General features: G+C 32.7%; 1 protein-coding gene across 1 annotated transcript; it reads left to right on the plus strand.

Moving 5' to 3' along the window:
* Nucleotides 1-24,991: 24,991 nt before the first annotated feature.
* LOC131033229 (uncharacterized) lies at nucleotides 24,992-25,874 on the plus strand. Its single transcript, XM_057964397.2, has one exon. It carries the CDS (start codon nucleotides 25,078-25,080, stop codon nucleotides 25,471-25,473), a length of 396 nt encoding a protein of 131 aa, XP_057820380.1. The 5' UTR covers nucleotides 24,992-25,077; the 3' UTR covers nucleotides 25,474-25,874.
* The last annotated feature ends 1,350 nt before the right edge of the window (nucleotides 25,875-27,224 follow it).

The raw sequence follows: 27,224 nt of genomic DNA on the forward strand, positions 1-27,224 counted from the left end.
GGCTTAAGATCAAAACAATAATAACAAATCCATAAATCATCTCGAATCATCCAGGTAATGTGTAGAGTACACACTAGCATGATACTGGTCCATAACCTAGATAGGTACCGAACCTATTATGTGTCCACCATGCAAAAGAAATGTCTTCAAGCAATTGAAGCACAATCAACGAACATCTTCAGCATCCTGAAATCCTCGAAGAAGCTGCACCAACACCAATTGTGCATCTTGTCACGATTCCTTAATGAAAGCTTTGCTGGTAAAGCCTTAAACTAGTGTCGGTAAGGGTTTACCAGAGTGTATGATAACATCCAATTACCAAGCCAATACCAACTGACCAAAACATACTCATGGAGCATATAACTCATGAAATCCAATATACTTCACCGATCCAAACATGTTGGAAGTGTCCAACAGATAATCTCTTCTGCCGGTAACACCAGATCTTCTATCGATAAGCAAAACTTGTTTGTCGATAACCATCCATATCAGCTAGTGTTGACATCAATGACAAAACATCAATGCAACACATAATCAATTCATCCATAATGCCAACAAAAAAATAGTTACAATAATATCAAAAAGTATTTATTAATATTGAAGGAAGCATTTGATATATCATAAAAAATATAATGAACACAATATATATTTGAGAAACCCTTATGAGAAACACCCACCACTAGAGGACTATCACAATTTCAAAATCAAAATATTCAATACAATACATCTCTTTAAAAATTCTCAATCTATAGGCTTATAGCATACTATTCTTATGCAATCATATTCAATTTGCATTAACATTCATAACGTTCACCAATTTAAACCCATAAATTATTATAGCCATAGAACCATCCAATAAGGAATTTAAAGGCATAATAGCTCTCTTTACAAAGTCTCAATATATTGGCTTACAACATACTCTTGTTAATGCAATCATATTCAATTTATATCAACCTTCACCACATTCACTAATTTAAACCCATAAACAAAAATAGTTATCACCATAGAACCATCTAATAAGGAATTCAAAATATCTATCTAACTGAAATGCATATCATGACATGATCATAATACAAATTACATGTAACATGACTTCTCTATATGAATAACCATCACATATAATAAACCACTTATTCTCATACTTGTTCAAATTCTTTTCAACCATTCTACCTAAATTATATTATCTTATTATGCTATAATTAAACATCGGCCATGGATTATGGTTGTAGAGACATGCTCTTGATGATACATGATTATATGCAATAACTCTAGGAATGTCTTAGAGCATCACCATGTTCTTAATTATTATTGCTTGTATTTCAATAGTATCATAAGTGTATCTATATTATCATACATTTAAGTGTATCTCCATTATCATACAACTATAGTGGAATTACAATTATGTGTTTGTGAGTTCTCCAAATATCTTGCATTTGGACACATAGAACAATTGACTAAGACAATCCATCATACCAAATTGTAATCACAGGAACTTACTACAATTTATCACATAATCAATTATTTTCTCCCACTCCCCAAATAATATTTATTTAGCAGCTCTCTATAGGTGAACAACACATCTTAGTTCCAACATTTTCTTACATTATATCTAGAGTGTGATACACAACCCAAGAATTTAACCTCATTCATGGAAATGAGATAAACCCAGACCATAAAAACATAGTTGTACTCATTAATTTAGTCAAAGAATCAACATCATTTACATGAATGTTAATTTTATCCACCTATACTTTTCCCACCACAACCATCTCACTCAAAAAATTGTATTGAGCATCCACCTACTTTGTTCGAATATAATAAACAAGATTCTTAGCTAGATACATTGCACTTTGTGACTCATAATTCAATACTACAAGTTTCTTAAAATCAATATAATTACTTTGTATTTGTAACCACATTTATTGTTTGTAAAATTGTGTTGCTACAATATAATTTAATCTAGCCATGGATAGCATAACTATCTACTACTACTTACTCATCCAAATAATTTCTCCTCTAAATATAGTAAAGACATAACCACTTATTGACCTTCAATTGTCCAAATCCCTAACCCAACTATAATCTATAAATCTTCATGTGTTCAATATTTTGCCCATATCGTTATTACCATTAAAAGATAAATAGTGATCTAGAGTTCCTCTAAAGTACCCAAGTTCTCTCTTTACTTGTGCCCAATGTTCCTTTACTATCTTAATCGTGAACCCACTTAAAACTCCCATTACTTGGGCCAATTTTTGGTCTTGTATTGGCCTTTGCATACATAATAATTCCTATGAAGCTATCATATGAAACATTTCTCATGTCTTCAAAATCCTATGTAAACTAAGGACATTGTTCCAAACATAATTTTGTACCAACTAATAGGGGTATGCTTATTGGTTTATTTTCATGCATTCCAAACCATCACTAAATAATCTCAAGTTATTTCCTCTAGTTTATCCATAATTTCTTATTAGCCTTATCCCTATGAATCTCCATACCAAGTATAAATCTAATAGAACATAAGTCCATTTTGTATTTTTATTGTTTCCAATAATAAAAATATCATCAACATATAAAATATGACCATTCGCTTATTTGTAGTACATGAAATGGTGGATAATGCTTCTTGTAAAGATTAATTCTAATGCATATGGATCAGACTTTTGATTCCACAAATGCAGTGACTACCTGAATCTATATAGATTTCTATTGAATCTAAAAACTAGATACGCTTTACCTCTTTAAAAATTCTTCAAGTTATCTCGTTTATATTTTCTCTTATAAATCACCATGAAAGAGCATAGTTTAACATTTTAATGAAAGATGACTTGGGTATAGGAGAAAATATTTTACCAAAGTCTATTCCCTAGACCTAGGAATAACCTTTATCCATTAATATTTTTTTCACTACTCAAGTTATCCATGTACCATAAACTTTTTAGTGAATATCTATTTGCAACTGATGGGCTCCCTTCCATTATGGAAATCTACCACAACCCAAGTATTCACTACTTTAATGCTAACTATATTCTTTCATAGAATTCCTCCAAAAATTCTTCTCTTTAAAAGTAAAATCCAGTTACACAAACCCTCATTTAGTATCAATATATGTTAAAGCAAACACATAATAAAAATTAGGTTGATTTTACCTAACAAGTGATCTTCACTTCCTTGTAGATCTTCTCGTGGTGAGTGGTGGAAAAATTACTACATCTAAATCCTATTCTTCTTTAGAATGTGCACCATATGTGTCAACTTCTCCATATTAAATCTAAGCTTGTCTTAGACCAAAACTACCTAACATACTCCTTGCTTGAACTAATAAGTTATTTTCAATCTTTGTCCTTTATTTTACAATTTTGGTGTGTTTACAAAATGCCTAAAATTCCTTTGAGCAATACTCTCCACCACTATCAAACCTTAAGATTTTAATTTTCTTACCTATCAATGCTTCCATAGCTACCTTAAATTCCTTAATATTGTAAAACAATTCAAAATATTTTGAAGAAAATATATCTAAGTAAATCTAAAATAATCATCAATAAAGAAGATAAAATAACAAGATTGGCCAATAGAATTAACTTTTATAGGATTGAATACATTACTGCAAAACCATGCCTTATTTTTCTTACCAAACATACAATTTTCACACAACTCAAACCCAATTAAAAAAAAAAATCATTCCAATATATGTTTATTCACCAAGTTTTCATTTATTTTCACTTATGTGGCCCAATCTAGGATGCCAAAAAAACCTAATTTGGGTTCAACTACATTGGTAGATCTAGACATGTCAATATATGTAGCCTAAACAAATTTTCATGTACCATTCACTTAGCAAGAACTAGTTGCATCTATCTATTTTGCAACCCTTATTTATTAGAAATGGTGTCTCAACCTTACATCCCAATGCTCTATATTTAATTATATATTATTGTTCCTCACATGGGAAAGAAGAAATTCCACTTTTATGTGGGACTCTTAACTGCATGTTAGATGGTTTATAATGTGTGTAAGAAGTTGTAAGAGCCTATAGTAACAAACGTCAATATTACATTATAAGATGTGGGAGTCACTTATGATAGATTCGATAGCACATAGTATAGGGAGTTACATAATAGTATTTACTTTTGACTAACTTAGTGATACATGTAATGAAACTTTATAAGACCTAAGTTGGTGAGTTGTCTACGATAGGTTATGACAATATAAGAGAATCATCTAGTATTAATATGTTGATTCATCGTAAGAGTTGGGCCTTGGAATTCCTCATAAGAATTTGGGTGCCATTTTCCGGAGTGGTATTCTTTGTTGGGAAGGGTGTGTTGTGCACCTTGTATGATAATAATGTTGATAAGACAAAAGTAAATATTTAACTATGTCATATCTAGAGATGTGGATATTAGATGGGTTAAGCATACTCAAGGACACTTATATGTTGTATGAGACATTGGGATACATATTTTATGTGGATGTGAAATTTGAAAAAAATAAATTATTGAAATAGTTAGAACAATGTATTAAATGTTGGGGTCACAATTTAATGAGCTCTTGCTATTAAGGCACATGTTTTATGCAATACCACTTAGTGTTTTTGTGCAAGCTTAATCAATAAAGGCAAGCATGTGAGTAGTTGTTCAAGTTGGTTTGTGGAACCTCTAGCTTGTTGGTTAGAGGTTGGATTGAGAATCTCTTGGAGGAACCTTATAAGAAGCATGTATTGGGATTTGTAACCATATGGTTCTCATTTGGTTGCTCACACGGAGGAGTGTAATTGAGTGGTTTGATGCTTCAAAGGCCTTGGATGGAGACTCTACAAGTGTATTTAATATTAATCTTACGATGATACACTGAGTTGTATGGTAAATTTCGAAGGTTGTATCTTTTCTAAAATAATTGTCCTCAGGTACATATAATGTTTCTTGTGCTATGGTTTGTTATCATTTTGTATTACAAATTTTGAATTCTTGCTATGTATTATTTCTCTAATGACATTTCTATGGAATTGATATATCTTGTTGCATTTTGTTTTCAATTTGGTATTAGAATTTAGTTTTCAAGTTTTAGGAGGAGACATATTCCTAATATTCTCAACCCTTAAGTTTGAGCAGAAACTATGAATAGTTGAATTCATGGTCATAAAAGAAAAATTGGAAGCATTTTAGGTTTTAGATGTGTTTGCAAATCTAAGGTATTTTAGATTTGGAGTTTTTTGTTGATTTGGAAAATGCATTTTTAAGGGTTTTGGAGAAGATTTGTGAATGATCACCTAGGCCAAAACACACCTCACCAATTAGATCTAAGATGCCACAAAACCTATGGATTGATATAAAACTTAATAAGGTTTAGAGTTATAAACTTTTTGGTCATTTTTAAGGATTTGGTAGAATTGTCACCATATAATATATATAGTTGTACAAAATCCATGTAGATTTTTATGGTCCATATGATGTTAGCAACACATTTAATGAAATTTATCTTGATTACATGATTGTTGCATTGACATCGTCTATTTTCTACACTGCATCATCAAGGGTATACCTAACATCATGCTCATGATACAACTATGGTCCATACGATGTTAGCAACATATTCAATGGTATATTCTCTTGACTATATCATTGTTGCATTAACATAGTCTATTTTCTACACTTCATCATCAAGGGTATAGCTAACATCATGCTCAAGATAAAGTTCTATCCTGACCATGATTTGAATGGTATATGCATGTCTTTCATAGTCTTTATGCCAACTACAATACAATTGTTAGATTTGTATGGTCCATATGGTGTTAGCAACATATTTAATGGCATATTCTCTTGTTTAAATCATTGCTACATCAACATAATCCTTTTTCTACATTGCATCATCAAAGGTATAACTAACATCATGGTCAGGTTACAATTGTATCAAAAGAATACACAGATAACAAAATGTTTTAAATAGCTGAAAACTCTTGAAACTTATTTATAACCTCTAGTTGCAAGCGGCCAACCCCTAGTCATACCCAGCCAATAGGAATTCAAAGCAATACCATCTTGCAGCCCAAATCCTCCACCACCTTATTTTTTATTTAGCATAATAGAATAAATTGTTTTTGACAAGCAAAACTCTAACGAATGTGCTAGCTTGTTGCTTAGGCCCAATTTAGATTCCCAATGGAAAGAAATAAATTCATATGCATTGTGTTTTGAACTTTGCTCAATGCATGGCGTTACCTAGGCAATTGATAAATGTAAACCATTTTGAGCTTTGAAAGATATGGTATGATGCATTAATATCATGTCATGTGAAAATTATTTATTTATCAAACTTTGCCCCAAAAAAAACATTTAAAACACACACAACTAGTACCTAACTAGATTATTTTTGCCAATGAAAGCAAATATACTCTTTTAAAACTTAATAAATGACCATCGAAAGTGCAAGGAAATGGTAAAAAATGACTGACTGATGTGTAATGGGTGTTAAAAACAAAAAAACAAAAAAACAAAAAACAAAAAACAAGATAAATAAATAAACTTCTCCTTTCAATGGGTGCTAAATTAATTTTACCTTTATATTTTAAATGTGATTGGGGTCCATCATCTTCAATGATAAGTAATAATAAATAAACTTCACTTTCAATAAAATTTAAAGGTATAAAGTAAAATGAAACTTTTGTCCTCTTTAGTTCCTTGGTTATAAAAGTCGCTTTCAACAATAATTAAGTATCCGAATAGTCAATCGATAATGTGAAATTACTTTTTATATTTAGTATTGGTGCATTAAAATGTTGATTTGGGACTTTAAATAGAAAGTTCATCATTGACTTTATTTTTTTGAAATTCAAAATTCAAAGGTGGATGTAATAGAAATGAAACTATTTTAATTGCTAAGATTTTTTATTTTTTTTTGAAAATGCATATTAATAAAAAGAAAAAAATATACAATAGAAAACAATTTAAAGGAGGTTCAATTAAGTTAAATAGTTTGGGAGACTTGCTTCAGATTGAAAACTAAGAAACAATACATGTATAGAAACAAATCAGTCAAGAGAGTTGAAAGCTAAAGATTTGTGTAAAACTTAGTTACAATAAGAAAAGATATTACTTTTTTTCTAAGAATACAAAGTACATGATCATCTGTAATAATCTAGAACATCGTAACTAAAGACCCATTGTGTAGAATTTTGATTTTTGACTTTTTAAGTTTAATCTACCTACAAGTGATTAATGTAGCTAGCATGGGCTTTTAAGGTAAAAAAATGTGACTATTGGTAGAAATTGGTAGTTGATGTCTAAGATATTGTGTTGTCCAAAAATCAACACAAACTAGATAGACAAACTAGTAGTTGTAGAGTGCTCCCAAACCCACATATTCAATTCGGAACAAGCATAGGTTCAACACAAGATTCAAGGCAATTCACTAACAAATAGATTACATTTCCAAATTAGAAACAATAAAAGTCAAAATCTTCATCAAATGACACTCATTCTTCAATGATAAAACTGAGTACTCTATTCATTACGTAACTTCCATAACTTAATATTTAATTTTATAATAAATTAACTCACAATTATTCTTCATTAAATCTAAACTTAATTCAAAGTTTATTTTCTTTTATAGTATGACCCAATCTAAAAGCACAAATCATAAAGTGTTGATTCAATGCAAGCTCTGAGGCACTTCATTAATAAATAAATTACATCTCCAAATCAAATACAACCAAAATCCAAAGTCTTCATCAAATGATGCTCATTCTTAAGTAATAAAATTAAATGCTCTATTCATTACATTTACTTTCATAACTTAACAATTGACTTTAATATAGATTAACTATTAATTACTATTTCCTAAATCTAAACTGTTATCTATTAATCTCAATCACCCTTAAAGAAGTTTGTTTTCTTTATATATATTTTTAAATGCATGTATTATTTATAAAAAAATAATGTACAACATAAAAAGTCTGAAGGAGGTGCTTTCAAGTCAAGAATCATGAAATAAGCAACTTAAGCATGAATACAACTACATCAAAGAATTACAAAGATGAACAAATCAAGACAACTAAATGAAATAATACGATCATAGATTGCAAGTTACAATAAGATAAATATCACTTTTTCCCAAGAGTATATAACACATGCTCCTTTGTAATGATATTCATAGTTGAGAGTAGAGATCCATTGTGGATCTCAGTGGCTAAGATTACACTTGAGATATTAGTGTGTTGAGCTTTGAATTGTAGATAAGTTGCCCCTTCAAGGCTTTAGCAAGAGTTGACAGTTGCAAAATAGTATCACAAGTTAAACTATGCATAATCACTTTGGTAAGTGGGAAGGCATTAGAGGAAATTGCTTTAGATTGAAACATCCAACTATATAATAGGATAAATTGATAAAAAAAAAAAATTGAAATCATATTTTGTGAACAATGCAGCCTTAAAAATGTTGATTTCTATCTTATTTTTCTATTAAGTACAATAAGGATATAGATGAAAATTGTTTGTCAAATTTGTTGAGTACACTTGCACATCTAGAAGGCATGTTTTATGGTTTCTAACTTGTGATAGAAAGGACATTTGGTGGTTCAAGAAGGGAGAAAGGTGACACATTTTCTCACAACAATTTTATATTGGATAATCTTCCATGATAAAAATTGTTCTTTAACTTCGGCTTTGGATTTCCAAACAACAAGGCTCAAGCTAAACCACTTGAACTCAAACCAATTCACTCTCCATTTCAAATTGCATTGTATTATTTTCTTCTATATAATGACCCAATCTAATTAATTCATGCATTCAATTTCTAATAATTTTTTTTAAAATTAAAATTTGATTACCAAAATTAAAATATGTTTGTTACAATATATATGTGATTGGGGGAGTCACATTTCTAGATCCACAAGATACAAACAAAATATTTTACATTGAAAGTATCAAAAATTACATATTATGATTAACATTAAACACCGCAAACTACTACTTATTGACTTGATCAAGATTGATCTAAATGTAACTAACATTCCTAGTCATCTTGACCTTATAGGAATCAATTCCTAGAATAGTCTTGAGGGGAGGGGAGATCTTCTCCCATTCACTGTTGTCAAAATTTTGGCATGTACATTCAAGGTCTCTCACTACATCATCTCTTTTAAGTTCATATTGATGAAGTTTTCAATACCTATTTTGGTGTTTAATGTATTCATTTTGAAAGTTAGCATACACTTTCCTTAGGTCTTGAGGCCAAAAATCAACCTTTTGAATTACATCCTTGTAGAAATATGCAACACCTTCATCCAATATCTTCATGAATCTGTCTGCCAAAATCTTTAAAGGGGGATTAACTTGCTCAAAAATTAATAGAGTAATAAGTGTACAAGGAGAATCGATAAGGAATCTTCCTTTGTCTTGGTACAAGTGCTCATTCCTCCTTTTCCATATAAACCACATAATTTTAGTTGATAACATGAAACACAAAACATTAAGATTAGCATTCAAACCTTTAACATAACCACTCAAGATTTCAAACCAGGTGGCATTATCCCTACAATCTCATCCCAAAACATTACCCATAAAAATAGACCAAGTAAACACAATAAACTTGCTTTAAAAAAAAAATATGATTAATGTTTTTCACACGATTACAAAGTAGACAAATAGATTGGTGAGAACCAAGGACAAGCATTTTCAAAATTAAAATCCATTTAAAACAACATTTTATGGGGTCAATTTTTGGAGATTGGCATAATGGCGATGATTGTCCAATCTTATTTCTCAATATTCAGGTTTCAAATTTGATTTAAATGAGTAATGAGATTGTGGAATTCGATAAAGAGTTTATATAGACAAATAGACTTGATACTTAGGAGGGGAGTGACATTTTTCCATTTGAAATTCGCATAGCATTCAAGATTAAATATAGTATTCTTAAGAAATTGTATCATTCCTAATGCTTTTTTGACAACCAAGTAGTATCTTATTAGTATATAGGAGGCTATATCCCTTCCTTAACTACAACCAAATTTTACACTCATTATTTGATAATAAATTGTTAAAAGAGGAGATTCTAATGCTATTCCATTTTTTGGCAAAGCAACCTTGAATCAAGTCAATGGTATACACCATATTGATCTAAATCCATAAATTTCATTGTTGTTCATATTAGCTTCACAACCACTAACTAGTCTCCTATTAAACTCCCAGGCCTTCCAAATGCTAGCAAACACAACAAATCCTAATCATTTAACACAAAAATTTCCAAACAAGAGGTCACGGGGGTCCAAATTCCCCCACTATTTAGCCTTTTTGGGAACTGCATCTTGGATATTTTTTCTAATGATAACCTTCCATAGTTCATTTACTTCCAAGGCCTTTGATATACATTTGGAGGCCAAGACAACACCTTTTATTTCTAGATCCTTGAGATCTAGGCCCCCACTGTCTTTATCCAAGCAACACCATTCTCATTTGACAACATGTTTTTTGTTGTTCCCTTTACCATTAAACTACATAAAATTATTGATTAATTTTTTCACACTACTAACTTGATAGCTCAGAAAGAACCAAGTAGAGGCATAGTAAATGAAATATGAAGCAAGATTTTTTTGACATAGTCAAACCCTTCCCGTAAGGGAAAGGTAATTATTATTCCAAAGTTTCAATTTCTTTGCAATCTTTGTAAAATATCCAGTTCCACATATCCTTTAAAGAAGGATTAACAGAAAATGGAATTCCCAAATAGCTAATAATATTATTACGACCTCCCCATTGCCAACCAAATTTAGAGAACTAATCAGGAGGCTCTTCAATCCAACCCAAAAGAATTGACTTGGCTTTAAATACTTTGGAACCAGAAGCTTTACAAAAGAATCCCAATCTAGTTATCATGTTAGCCATGTTATTTTTAATAAAGACTAGGAATAAGGCAATGACATCCACAAAGTGAATATTTAGCAAGAAGGAACAATAAAAAAGAACAACACCATGAACCTTATATCTAAGTATCTTAGCTCTCAAGATATTAAATAGAGCTTCATAAGCAATAAAAAACAATGCACAAGCTAATGGACAACTCTTCCTTATATATCTTTCTATAAATCCACAAGAAACTATCATAAGAAGAACAACAAATTTGGTAATATATTTTTACATTTTGGTCCTACAAGAATAGCAATTCAACCCTTACATTTAGAATGGTTGGTATGATATGGGATGCTATATATTTTTTTACACAAATGTTAAAGTATTATCAATTTTAAAGCTCGCTTCCTTAATCTCATGGATTACAAGACAATCTATATCACTTTTATTGTTACACAATGTTCATAGCACATATTTCCTATTGGGGGATTCAAGCCCCCTGATGTTCCAAATTACACAATTCAATTTCATTTAGGGAGGTTGCCTGATTTCTTATTCTTAAAAATCTTATCAAAACAAGTAGGAATTCTCTCCGCCTTTCCTTTCTTACCAGGTTTCCAGGAGCTATTAGATCTACTCACTTGTTTCCTCTTCTTATTGTTTGTTTATTTATTTAAAACTTTCCCTTTACAAATCGTGATCCAACACTTCCTCTTGAAAAAGAGGGGTAAAATAATTTGTGTTTATAGTTTCTTCCTTTAATTCATAATCATATAGTAATCCCTCAAAATCAACTAATTTGGAAACCTTGAGAGGGCCTACGAGTTTCTTATACAAGTTTTTTCTTCTTTCCTTAATATTCTCTTTTAATTTGTTCAAGATAATTTCTTGAGAAATTTTTTGTGACAAAGCATTTCATTATTATTCTTCGGATAATTTTTTGTTCTCCTTAATTCTATCCACATTATCATCATCAATTGGAGCAGTAAACAACTAGGAATCCTTTCCAAAGCACTTCTTTAGGGTTATGTTTTCACCATTTACATCACCTACCCCTATAGGATGGGGTCAACAGTTTTATTTATTTCCATCACATTAAGGTTTACACTTTCCTCAACAATAAGTAGATCTTGTACTAGGATTTGTGGGATTCTTGATCATCTGTTTCCATCATATTAGGGTTTACACTTTCCTAAATAATATGTTGATCTTGCATTGGGGTTTTATGAATTTTATAATTATTAAATACAACTCCAATGGTTTGGGGTTCCTTTTAGCATTAAAAATTCTAGGTCAAGCCTTTTTTGATGTCCATCTTCTTTGCACAAACAAATAGGCATGAAGTCCTCCTTAGTCCTCCATTTCACATTTGTAAATCTTGTAATCTAAATTAAGTTCTAGAATTTTCAAGATTTATACCCAATGTTGAATAGAACAATAATTCTTGCATTCATATATGGTAGAGTTGATCTTGATCTTCTAATTGCAAAATTTTACCACACGGTTTTAATAGTTGGGGCAAAAGGGCCCACGTTTGGGGATTTTTTTTTTAACATTAACTCATCTTGGTATAGAACATAACAAAAAAACAAATTTGGGTTGTTTCAGGAGATCATGCAACAAACTTGAATGGAGTATTACCAATGTTCCAAAAATATTTTTCAAAAACCCTTTTTTGCATACTATAATTTTTCAAGAAAATGATAAAAAGACCCTTTTGAATCATTTTACAAAAATAAATACCTATGTCCATTTTTTCCCAAAACACTACTCAACCATTTATCCAAAAATTTCCTTGCAAGCAAATTATTGACATCCATGCAAGCGAGAAAATTAATAGTATTTCTAAGTCTATTATCCTCTTTGTTAACAACATTTAACATTTCTTCATTAGGGTTAACTTGAAGTACCCTAGGAAAAAGAGGATCTTTACCTCCTCCTTGTTCTATGATGGCTTCTCCTCCCTCCAAACTGGCATCTACATTGTTTCTTTCAAGTCCCACATTGAATTATACACTTTAAAATGGTTCTTCTAGTTCCTTCACTTGCAAAGCTTCTTTGAACAATTTTTCGCATTACATTTTATTTGATAGCCTCCCCTCTATAATATGCCAATCCACTAGTCATAAAATCTTACACAATTGCAATTAATACATCTATGCAAGCATATGAATTCATCCCACAAAGGACTTCCCATACCCAGCCTTAGATTGCATGAATTTCAATTTCAATTTTTTTTAAGAAAATAAAAGTAAAACACACAAATGACCAAGCGAGATAAATGGCATAACAACAAACTAAAAAGCACTCTAAAAAAGGAAGCAGGTCCTTTTTTCCCCAAAGAATGCAAAGAACACAAATCTATAGAATGCCAAAGACTCTACACAAATCTTACATGGAGGATGACCCTTGGTCTCCTCATGCAGTTGGTGCAAAGCCTCTTCCTAGTTACTTAAGGTTAATTAGTATAAATGTTTTAATATAATAATGATATTTTTTTGATGAAAATGACTTAGATATAAATTTTATTGTGTAATATGTCAGCTACCCTGCTAGTGGAGTTATCTAACAAATCATCGAGCCTTGAAGGGTATCATGATAAAACCAATAATTTCTAATACCCCATTAAGTAGAGTTATCTAATAAATTGTCCATCCTTTGAAGAGTGTCATGATAACTTGCCAACAATTTCTAATTATTTTTATGAATTTAATTCTAGCCACTTGGGCCTTTTTTATTTGAAAATTCTTATGTCTATGTTTGATATCTTTGAGGTGCTAAATAAGCCTTTCATTATTTCTATCATTTTGCACTTCATATTCTACACATAAAATCATCTTGCAAAGCACATTCAACTCTTTCGCTCTCAATAGAAACCTTTTTTCCAATAGTCTCTAGCAAAGCTTTGAAGTTTAAAATAATTGATCCCAAGATTTTATGGAAGATTTTTTAGAAAAGAAAACTTTATTGATGTATCTCAATGTAGCAACTCTATCCAAAGAGTCAAATTATTTTAGCACCTCAGTGTTCAACTTATATAAGTTGTTTTTCCTAGTTCCACTATTAAGACCATCCTTTTTTACAATAATCCTTTCTTCAATGGGATAGTCATCAAAAAGTGTTCTAGGTTCCACCTAGACACAACTCACATCACCCCTACAATCAAAACAAAAGAGTCCCCATACACATAGAACCTATCAAGTCTACAATATACTCTTTTATTGTCACTTTGATTGTTACAACAAGCAAACCAAATACTTCTACTCTCATTTTTCTTTCCTTCTAGAGGATTTTTTTTATAACATCTTTCTTTTTTTACTCTAGTAGAAGCATTCATTACCTTTCCAGGTCCAAGAGGACCTCCTAGCCTCATCTTCTTTGTTTTCAATCATGTTAAAATATCTAGGCCAATAATCTAAGCCTATTTTTGGCAACTCAAAGGTGATCCATTTCCAAACCTAAATCCTTTCCTTATAATCATTTGGAGCATACACAGAGTAGATCCCAAACTCCTGATCATTCATCTCAAAAGCAATCTACTTGCACCAATTGCAAGAAGAACAACCAGAGTTGTTAATATATTTTCTCCATTTGGTCCTACAAGAATAACAATTCTACCCTTACCTTTAGAATGGCAGGTATGGAATGCTATAGAATTTTTCCAAACAAATCTTAAAGTAATATCAAGTTGAAAGCCCACTACCTAAACCTCCTGGATCATAAGACAAGCCATATATCTTTTAGTGTTACATATGTTCTTAGCATATATTTCCTATTAGGGGATCCAAGCCCCCTGATGTTCTAGCTTATACAATTCAAGTTCTCTTTTTTTTTGGGGGCAGGGGGGGAGGGGGTTGGCTGATTTCCGATTCTTGTAAAGCCTATCAAAATAGGTAGAAATACTCTCCCCTTTTCCTTTCTTACCAAGTTTGTGGGAGCTATTATATCTTCTCACATGTTTCATCTTCTGATTGTCTTCTTCTTTATTTGAAACTTTCTCTTTACAATTCTGATCCAACACTTCCTCTTGAAAAAGAGGGTTAAAACAATTCATGTTTCTAGTTTCCTCCTTTTATCCATTTTTTTCTTATTTCCTTAATATTCTCTTTGAACATTTGTCTAATGCAATAATTTCTTGAGCATATTTTTGTTAATAACTATTTCTTTATTCTTCTCGGGATAGTTATATTATTTTTCTCCTTAACTCTATCCACAAATATCATCATCAATAAGAGTACTATACAACTTAGAATTCTTTTCAAAGCACTTATTTAGGGTCACATTTTCATTGATTGAATCACTTACCCCTATATGAGGGGGGTCAGAAGTTTCATCTATTTCTATCACATTAGGGTTTACACATTCCTCAATAATAAGTTGGTCATGCACTTGGGTTTTGTGGGATTCTTGATAACCTGTTTCTATTACATTAGGTTTTACACTTTCCTCAAGAATATGTTGATTCTATGTTGGGGTTTTGTGAATTTATTGATTATTAAATATAGCCCTTGATGGTTTGGGGTTCCTTTTAGCATTTAAAATTCTAGGATAGTCTCTTTTTGATGATCCTCCTCTTTGCAGAAAAAACATGCATTAAGTCCTCCAAGAGCCTCTATTTTACATCTGTAAAGCTTGCCATCTAAATTAAATTCTATATTTTTTGAGATTTGTACCCCAATGTTGAATAAAACAAGCATTATTGGATTCATATGTGGTAGAGTTGATATGGTGTCTTCTAATTGTGGAATTTTACCAATTGGTTTCAACAGTTGGGGCAAAAAGGTCCACATTTGGGAGGGACATTTTAAACATTAACTCATCTTGATACTGTTAGGATAACCGGTGAACAACTGAGGGGGTGGGGGGGGTGAATCAGTTGTTAATATATTATAACTTTAAATCCACTTAATAAACCTTAAATAGATCAAGTACCGGTAAAGCACATACAGATGCGGGTAGGAACAAATATCGATAAACAATACAACTTAACAATTAAACAGATAATCAATGCAAAGCAACCATACCATATAACACCATGATTTGTATGTGGAAAACCTAGAAAGGGAAAAACCACGGTGGGAAGCCTACCCACAGTCAGATGATACTTCTACAGAAAGTATGTGTTACAATGAGGGGCCTGCACTTGCAGGAAGGCACACTACCTAGAGCATACTGCTCATTACAATAGAGTCTCATTGACTACAAAGAGGCTACAACCATCTCAAGATAAATGGACAACAATCCAATAGATTAAACTGCTAGAAATAAAATCTACCATGCCTAATTACAGTCCCGGTTAAGCTCAATACCGGAGGCCTTTGACCTCTTCCTTAATCCCAATTCGATCACCTATGGTCGACCAAATCTCCTTTGCATATGATATTGCATTCCAAGACCATGACACATAATCCCCACCATGATATAAAAATGAGATCTTACATTATTTTATATAAACCCTAAGGGTCGAACCAATTAGGTCGGCCACCTAAAAGATATTACATAAATCCATGTTACATTGATATGCCATGTTGACTTAAGATCAAAATAGCAATATCAAATCCATAAATCATCTCGAGACATCTTGGTAATGTGTAGTGTGCACGTTAGCATGATATCGATCCATAACCTAGATAGGTATCGGACCTATTCTGGGTCCACTATGCTAAAGCAATATCTTCAAGCAGTTGAAACACGATAAAAAAACATCTTCAACATCTTGAAATCTATGTAGAAGCTGCACCAACACCACTTATGCATCCTATCAAGATTCCATAGTGAAAGCTTTGCTGGTAGAGTAATAAACTAGTGTCGGTAGGGGTTTACCAGAATGTATGAGAATATCCAATACCAAGCCAATACCAACTGACCAAAAAATGCTCATGAAGCACGTATCACATGTAATCAAACATACTTCACTGATCCATACATGTCAAAAGTGTCCAACAAATAGTCTCTTCTGTCGGTGACACTAGATCTTCTACCGGTAACAAAAAATTGTCTGTCGATAACCAATCATATTAACTAGTGTTGACATCAATGACAAAACATCAATGCAACACATAATTAATTCATCCATAATACCAACAATCTCCACCTTTAGCATTGATGGCAACACTAGATGTGAAAAACATCTAAGTACCAAAAAAATGCCAAACAAGTCTCCCCCTATGGAAGACAACCAAAAAATCTGTGTGAATGGTATCTCTGTAGAGTTCTGAATAAATCTCTCCCCCTAATGTATACAACTCCTTTATTTTTATTTTCACATCAATATCTCTCCCCCTTTGACATCAATGCCAGAAATCTGACAAAAATATCAAAAAAATAATGTAAACCTCTGAAACTCTGAGCTGACTACTCCCCCTAAGTAGTAGCATCACTCATCAGTGCCGAAATGAATAATGTCTCTGGTAATGCATGTCGGACTGATGACAAACTGCATCAATCAAGTCTCCGCCGGAGGGGCAGAAACCCCTAACCCATCTCTCAAATACTCAAATGATTCCTTAGACAGTGGTTTAGTGAATATATCTGCAATTTGTTCTTTAGTGTTCACATAAACCAATTTGAATTCCCTTGCTTCTACCTTGTCCTTCAGAAAGTTATACTTTATTGAAATATTCTTAGTCTTAGAGTGAAATACCGGATTCTTAGACATGTCAATAGTTGCAGAGTTATCACAGTAGATAACTACCGGTTCACTATAATTTACCCTTATATCCTTCAACATTTTATTCATCCACAAGACTTGAGTGCAATTAGTTGCTGCTGCAACATACTCAACTTCTGCAGTAGATAAAGAAATGCATTATTATTTTTTACTGATCCATGAAACCAGTTTCTTTCCAAGAAAGAAAGCTCCACCAGAAGTTCTCTTCCTATCATCACTATCTCCTGCCCAATCTAAGTCAATATATACACATAAAGTGAAATCATCATTTTTAGAATACCATAAACCATATTTTGTTGTTCCTTGCAAATACTGGAATATCCTCTTTACTACACATTCATGATTTTCTTTAGGATTACTTTGATATCTTGAAACAATACTTACTACATTCATAATATCAGGGCTAGTCTAAGTTAGATATAACAGACCACCAATCATAGACTTATACCTTGTCGGATTTACCGGTGTAGAAGTATCCTTGATAGATATTTTCTCACTTGTCACCATAGGGGTACTTACCGGTTTGGAATTATCCATACCAAACTTCTTCAACAACCCCCTCAAATACTTAGTTTGACAGATAAAAATGCCTTTGTTAGTTTGAGTAATCTGTAAACCTAAGAAAAATTTCATCTCACCAATCATGGACATTTCAAATTCATTCTTCATGTTGTTAGCAAATTCCATGCATAATTTATCTTCTCCTCCAAAAATGATATCATCAACAAATACTTCAATAATCAGAATATCATTATCAGTGATCTTATAATATAAATTACTATCAGCACTGCCTTTAGTAAAACCAAGCTTCAAAAGATATTTATCCAACCTTGCATACCAAGCTCTAGGAGCCTGTTTCAATCCATATAAAGCTTTCTTCAATCTGCAAACCATATCTTTATCATCTGTTAGTAAAAATCCACCTGGTTGCTCAATGTAAACTTCTTCCTCAAGCTCACCATTCAAAAATGCACATTTGACATCCATTGATAAACCTTATAGTTCTTAAAAGCTGCATAGGTAAGAAATAGTCTTACAACTTCAATTCTAGCTACAGGTGCAAATGTCTCACCATAATCAATTCCTTCTATTTGAGAATATCCTTTACAAACCAATCTAGCATTGTTTCTTACAACATGACCATCCTCATTCAATTTATTCCTAAAAACCCATTTAGTTCCAATAACATTCTTATTTTTAGGCCAGGGCACTAAAGACCAAGTCTCATTTTTCTCTATCTGATCTAATTCATCTTCCATAGCTTTTAACCGATGCTTATCCTTGCAAGCTTCAATAATAGTTGTCGGTTCAACTTGAGAAATAAGACATACCTCTTCATTTGTCAGTTTTCTTCTTGTCATAACTCCCTTGTTCCTATCTCCAATCATTTGATCTTCAGAATGGTTTAATCTTACATACCTTGGTGTCTTCTAAACTTCAGGTTCATTGCTCTGATCACCAACACAGTTGAAATTTTTTATTATGCCGGTGTAATTGTTTCAGTTTCCTGTACCAATTGAGGCATTGCTGGTTCAGTTATGACCATCTCTACTGTCGGTTCCCTGTCATATGATATAGAATGATTTATGTATTGTTCATCCACTTTCACATTATCACTTTCCACAATTTTCTGCAATCTTTTGTTATAACATCTATATGCTTTGCTTTGAATTCAATACCCAAGAAATATCCCTTCATCATATCTAGGATCAAACTTTCCAATTTATCATCTCTTTTGATATATCATTTACTTCCAAAAATTCTGAAATACTTAACAATAGGTGTGTGTCCAAACCATAGTTCATAAGGGGTCTTACCGGTTTCACCTTTGATGTGAACTCTGTTGAATGTGTAGACTGTTGTACTCACTGCTTCTCTCCAATAGATATGAGGCAATTTGTCTTCCATCATCATAGATCTTACTGCATCCAAAATGGTTATGTCTTTCTTTCCACTACTCCATTCTAATGAGGAGTCCTAGGTGCAGATAGTTGTCTCCTGATTCCATTTGTTTCACAATAACTATTAAATTCATGAGAAGTGAACTCATTGCCATGATCTGATATTAGACATTTGATTATTAATCCAGTTTTTGTTTCAACCTTTGCTTTAAAGATCTTGAATTTCTCAAAAGCTTCAGACTTCTCCCTTAGAAAAGTCACCCACATCATTCTAGAATAGTCATCAATAATCAACATGAAGTACCTATCACCTTGAAAGCTTTTAGTCCTTGCTAGACCACATAAATTAGTGTGAATCAAATCAAGTACATCATTATATTTATCATGTATGCTCTTAAAAGAACTTCTAACTTGCTTTTCGAATTGACATTCCTTACATACCAGATTATGAGGCTTCATAATCTTAGGTATATCTCTAACTGCCTTAGTTGAACTGATCTTAACAATACAATCAAAATTAACAAGAGACAACCTCTTATGCCATAACCAACTCTCATCAATATGAGCAATCAAACATGTCTTATTACCAGTGTTCAAGTGAAAGATATTACTTCTTGTCTGAATACCGGTTGCAATCTCCAAACTAGTCTTGTTAATGATTTTGCATTTTCTATCTTTAAACTAAAGTTGGAAACCCTTATCAACCAATTGACTGACACTCAAAAGATTATGCTTTAAACCTTCTACATAATAGACATTATCAGTATTATGCTTATGATCCAGAGAAATAATACCTCTACCTCTGATCATACATGCTTTGTCATCTCCAAATCTGACTTGACCGCCATTGTATTCTTGTAGGGACAAAAATTTCCCTTTATCTCCAGTCATATGCTGTGAGCATCCACTATCACTTACCCATTCATCCTTATCTTCAACTTTTGCTGCCAGGGCTTTTTCTTCATTCTTGATAGCCGGTTCTGGTTCATCTTCCTTCAAAGCATAAAATACCCATTCTTTTCCATTGCCAAATCCACTAGCAAAGTCTTCTGTCGGTTCATCTCCAGAGTCATTAGTTACTCCTTCCTCATATGCTATGTAGCATTGTTTACTTTTCTTGAATCGATATCTATTCTGGTTAGGCTTAAAATATTTCTTAACTCTTTCTCCAAACCTTGCATTCCTTTCAGGACATCTAGATGCAAAATGACCAATCTTGTTACATGCAAGACATTTAAAAGGTTCTTTTCCTTCATACTTACTTCCAGTTGGTCCTTTAGGTACTCTTCTAGCAAATAAGGCTTCAAGTTGCTCAAGTTCTTCATCTTCTTTCCTCATGTCTTCCAATTCTTTTGCATATAGGGCTCTCCAATCAATTTTTCCGGTAGATGATGATGATGATGCATGAAAAGCAGGTTTAGATTTTACAGCTCTAGAAGATCCAAATTCTTCAGGCTCAAAAGTAGATAATTTCCCAATCAGAATGTCTCTGTTAACTGAAGAGTTTTCTATTGTTCTTAACTCATTAATTGCAGTTGCCTTCATCTTGTAAGCTGATGGAAGGACTCTCAAGACTTTGGAAACAATTTCATCTTCACTTAGAAATCCTCCACAACATTGAATTCCCATAACAATCTCATTTACTCTTTCCATAAACACAACAATTATCTCATTATCTTCCATCTTTAAGTTTTCATATCTTACCCGGTAACCATCAAGTTTAGCAATTTTGACTGTAGGATCATCTTCATTCAGAGTTTGCAATTTGTCCCACATAACCTTAGCTGATGATTTATCAGTCAATCCCATGATCTGCTGATCAGTAAGTGCACACAAGAGGGCTTCTCTAGCTCTGCAATCATTTTCAATATTCTTATCCAAGTCTACAGGAGCAGGATTGCCAGATGTCGGATCATAAGGTGTGTATCCTTTCTTAGTGATCTCCCAAATATCCTTGCCAAGACATCTAAGATGAGTCTCCATTTGGATTTTCCATATCCCATAATTTGTTCCATCATGCTTAGGGATTTCTCTTCTGAAAATAGTTGTCGGTGGATTAGACGTGTTAGCTGCCATATGATCTACCTCAAGCGGTTAAGCTTCTGCAGAAGAGGACCAAAGCTCTGATACCAATTTTTAGGATAACCAGTGAACAACTGAGGGGGGGAGGGTGAATTAGTTGTTAACAGATTATAACTTTTAATCCACTTAATAACCCTTAAACAGATCAAGTACCGATAAAGCACATACAGATGTCGGTAGGAACATATACCGATAAATGATACAACTTAACAATTAAACAGATAATCAATGCAAAGAAACCATACCATATAACACTATGATTTGTACGTGGAAAACCCAGAAAGGGAAAAACCACGGTGGGTAGCGTACCCACAGTCAAATGATACTTTTGCAGAAAGTATGTGTTGCAATGAGGGGCCTGCACTTGCAGGAAGGCACACTGCCTAGAGTGTACTGCTCATTACAATAGAGTCTCATTGACTACAAAGAGGCTACAACCATCTCAAGATAAATGGACAACAATCCAATAGAGCGAACTATCAGAAATAGCATCTACCATGCCTGATTACAGTCTCAGATAAGCTCAATATTGGAGGCCTTTGATATCTTCCTTAATCCCAATTCGATCACATATGATCGACCAAATCTCCTTTGCATATGATATTCCATTCCAAGACCATGACACATAATCCCCACCAGGATCTACAAATGAGATCTTACATTATTTTATACAAACCCTAAGGCCTAAACCAATTAGGTCGGCCACCTAAAAGATATTACATAAATCCATGTTACATTGATATGCCATGTCGGCTTAGGATCAAAATAGCAATATCAAATCCATAAATCATCTTGAGACATCTTGGTAACGTGTAGTGTGCACGTTAGCATGATACCGATCCATAACCTAGATAGGTACCGGACCTATTCTAGGTCCACTATGCCAAAGCAATGTCTTCAAGTAGTTGAAGCACGATCAAAAAACATCTTCAACATCTTGAAATCTATGTAGAAGCTGCACCAACACCACTTATGCATCCTGTCAAGATTCCTTAGTGAAAGGTCCGTCAGTAGAGCCTTAAACCAATGTCGGTAAGGGTTTACCAGAATGTATGATAGTATCCAATACCAAGCCAATACCAACTGATCAAAACATGCCCATGAAGCACGTATCACATGTAATCAAACATACTTCATTGATCCAAACATGTCGGAAGTGTCCAACAGATAGTCTCTTCTGCCTGTAACACTAGATCTTCTACCAGTAACAAAAACTTGTATGCCGGTAACCAACCATATCAGCTAATGTTGACATCAATGACAAAACATCAATGCAACACAATCAATTCATCCATAATGCCAACAGATACAAGACAATTTTTTTTTAATTTTTGGGTTGGTTCAAGAGACAAGACAACAACTTTGAATAAAGTCTTACCAACGTTCAAAAAATCTTTTTCCACAACCCTTTTTGAATACCATAATTTTTCAAGAAAATGATCAAAAGATTTTTTTGAATCATTCTATAGAATGACATATATATTCCCATTTTTCCCCCAAACTCTATTCAACCAACTATCAAAAACATTCCTTGCAAGCATATTATTGACATCCATGCAAAGCAGGAAAAATAATAGTATTTCTAAGTCTATTCTCCTCTTTCTTAACAACATTTAGTCTTTCTTCATTAGAGTTAACTTGAAGTACTCTAAGAAAAAGAGGATCCTTACCTCCTTCTTTTGCAGTGGTTTCTCCTCCCTCCAAATCAACATCTCCATTGTTTCCTACAAGCTTCACATTGAATTCCACACTTTCATATAGTTCTTCTAATTCCTTCGTTTGCAAAGCTCCTCAGGATGATTTTTGCCTTTCATTTTGTTTGATAGCCTCCCATCCTTCATCATATAGCAATCCATTAGCCATAAAATCTCACACATGCAATTAATACATATATGCAAGCATACAACTTAACCCCATGAAGAAAAAATCGTACCCAGCCTTAGATTGCACGAATTTCAATTTAAAAATCTTCAAGCAAATAACAAGTAGAACACATAATCGACCAAGCAAGACAAGTGAAATGATTAGCAAACCAAAAATAGTCTCCCAAAAAGGAAGAAGATTCTTGTTGCCCAAGAATGTGAAGAACATGAATCGAGAGAATGTTAGAGACTCTACACAAATCACTCATGGAGGACTATTGTTTGTCTCCTCACACAACCCTTGCAGAGGCTTTTCTTAGTTACTTTAGGTTAATTAATATTAATGTTTCGATATCAGTGATGGGACGCTTTTGATGAAAGTGACTTAGATATAAATTTTATTGCACTATGATATGTCGACTATCCTAGAATTATCTGATAAATCATTCATCTTTTAAAGGGAGTCATGATAAAGCCAACAATTTCTAATTAATTTATGAATTCAATTTCACATCACACATGGAGGACGACCATTGGGCTCCTCACACAATTGTTGTAGAGACTCTTCCCAGTTACTTAAGGTTAATTAGTATTAATATTTTGATATAATGGTGATGGGATGTTTTTGATTAAAATGACTTAGATATACATTTTATTGTCTGATATATCGACTACCCTATTAAGTAGAGTTATTTGAAAAATTGTTTGCCCTTTATGGTGTCGTAATAAAGCCAACAATTGCTAATTAAATTATGAATTCAATTTCACATCACACATGGATGATGATCATTGATCTCATCGTGCAATTGTTGCCCAGTTACTTGAGGTTAGTCAATTTTGATATAATGGCAATGGGATGTTTTCAACTAAAATGACTTAGATATAAATTTTATTGTGTGATATGTCAACTACCTTGTTAAGTAGAGTTATCTAATAAATCATTCATCCTTTAAAGGGTGTCAAGATAAAGCCAACAATTTCTAATTAATTTATGAATTCAATTTCACATAACACATGGAGGATGACCATTGCTCTCCTCCGGTAGTTGTTGCAAAGCCTCTTCACAGTTACTTAAAGTTAACCAATATCAATGTCTTAATTTAATGGTGATGGGATGTTTTTGATCAAAATGATTTAGATATAAATTTTATTGTGTGATATGTTGGCTAACCTTGTTAAGTAAAATTATTTGAGATATTATTCATCCTTTGAAGAATCTCATGATAAAACCAATAATTTCTAAATCAATTTATGTATCCGAATTCACTTTAACTACCTTAGGTAGGTAGGCGGGTAAGATCATTATTTTTTAATATTGGGAAGCCTCCAATAACAAGCCCTTTTCTTCCTAATATCTGAAAAAGTGTTATAGTAGTTTTTTAAGGCCTTGTCATGGAAGAAAACAAAAAGAAGGCACCCCATCAATGAGCCCACAAACATTTGTTAGTTGGTGTGTTGAAGCAATCAGCCTTAAAAAAAGCTTGACTAGGGTTAAAAAAAACTTAAGAAAGGAGTAAAGACAAAGGACAACGGTTATGTCACATCACGCACCAAGACCGGCACAGTGCACGGAGCAGCGGGTAAGGTGTGAAGGGTGCATTCATAACCAACCTCAATAAAATAATAATATTATTATTATTCTTGCTTATAACAATCCCCTGCTCAGACATCTCTTCTTAATTTCTTGGCCTTCTGCCTCTGAATCTGCTCAACAAAATGAAGAACAAATCTGGAAGCAAATGGAGGGTAAGCACAGGATTCAGCTTGAGAAGGAAGAGCAGCAAGGAGAAAGAGGCTCAGGTTTACCCTCTCATTCCACAGCAGCTTTCATTTGCATGCCAAATGGCCAGGCCCTACAGGCCTTCTCTTGTGCTCAATCTGGAGACCATTAAGGAAGAAGATCCTTCCAGAACACCTTCATTACAGTACCAGAACCGTGGAGATCTTGACCCGACCAGGACGCCCCTGTATTTTCCCAAGGGAAAGAACAAATCTCACACATTTCGTTTTCAACGCTACGCCAAATTGATGTGGAAGGTGCACGCCAGAAAAATTCAGGTCAAGCTCAACTACGCCCTTCGATTCTTCAGGAAAAACAGGCATCTTTCATGAATTTGTTTCCGTATAGTTATTATCATATCAGGTCATCTGTTCAATCTCTTGTTGATGATAATACACTGTAAATTCAAAGGCGAGGAGCCGGTTTTTCTTACAACGGAGTTGAAAATTGAGCAGTTGTAAGTACAACTGGTTTTTCCGTTTTGTTGCACCTTTCTTTAACTCTGTCAACGTCTTGACTTAACGGATTCCTTTATATTTTAATACTTGTTGTGCGATCATGAATGGCCGACCATTAATTCTTGCTGTGTATAAATGGCCATCCATTTAAGGGTTTGTAGTTATTTGATGAGGATGACAGTATAATTCATTGTGTCATCTATCAAGATTTTCATTTTCCGAATATGTTCGATATCTAAATTTTCTGAAGATATAAATGAATTATATTTGATTCCTGGAGAATTTTTATGGAGAATTTTTACACATGACAGTTAAACTGAAAAATAATTTCTGACTTAAATGTATGTCTTTTTATGATACAAAAATTTAAGATTAAAACAGAGTCCATTTTTTTATATAATTCAATTAAAATTGAGATGTAAATTTTTTTTTAAAGCTTTTTACTTCTTGATGATAGATCTTGAAGTTTTATTCAAAATCAAAATAAATACAGTTAAATTAAAAAATAATTTATTTCTTAAAAAGAGATATAAATCTTATAATATTTCTGTTACATAAATTTATTTTTTCTCTTAAACACAGGTATAAATATTATAATATTTCTGTTACATAAATTTTTTTCTCTTTAAATTTAAAAGTCAAAATTTGGAAAATAGCTATTTGAACATTATTTCATGAGTAAAACATATATTTTTAGCAAGACTTAAATAAGAATTTATATTCAATTTTACCTATATGAGACAAATGAAATTTATTCCAAATGGCTATGCAGCCGACAGAATGATCGTTTTACTAGTGTTAGTGTTTGACTATTAAAGAAAAGAACTGTTCTGTCTGGATAGATATGACCAAATTGCCACACATTTTGAATTCTTATGTCTTTAAATTTAAAAGTCAAAATTTTTAATAAGAACATATTCCATAAATAAAATATCAGTCTTTATGAACTATTCAGTTTTACGTATCAGATTGATATTTTATGTTAGTGCAAGTGAAATTTATTGTATTCTCTGTCACACATTTTTCTTCTTGAAATTAGAGTCCTATTATCTGAATCTTCTGGCTGGCCAGAGTGTGACAAATTTAAGAGGAGGGGCCATTTTTCTGCACATTCAATCATGAATTAATTATATTTCATTTTCTTTTAACTTAAAAAGAGTGTGGATGAATACACTGCACTCAATATATTAATGAAATTTGTCCTGTTATTTGGAGGCTTCTTGGAAATCATTAATATGGGGCAGGGACTAATTCCAAGAGTAGGTTACATCCCTGTCGGCAGGAATCTGTGGTGAAGCTTCCAGAGGGGAGATTAATCAAAAAAGATTTTCTAACAAATCATGTGCTGAACAGAATTGTTTATGTTAGAACTTGGAAGATATGATAAAGTATACAAAACCAATTTATTGCACCTCCACTTCTGTTTTTAAATTGATTTTAATAACTTTTTTATATCATGGAATCTACAGGCAGAGTAGACAGTTCCTTAAATGTTACAAGCAACCCTTAGACTTATTGCACAGTATAGGATCTTCACCATTTTGCTCTGGTTATGACTGTTGTGGCATTTGGGCTTGTGAAATTGCCCACATGGATCATTCTCTATCAGGCCAATAGTGGGTTAG

The sequence above is a fragment of the Cryptomeria japonica genome, chromosome 10, assembly GCF_030272615.1.
Source record: "Cryptomeria japonica chromosome 10, Sugi_1.0, whole genome shotgun sequence".
Taxonomy (NCBI): Eukaryota; Viridiplantae; Streptophyta; class Pinopsida; order Cupressales; family Cupressaceae; genus Cryptomeria; species Cryptomeria japonica.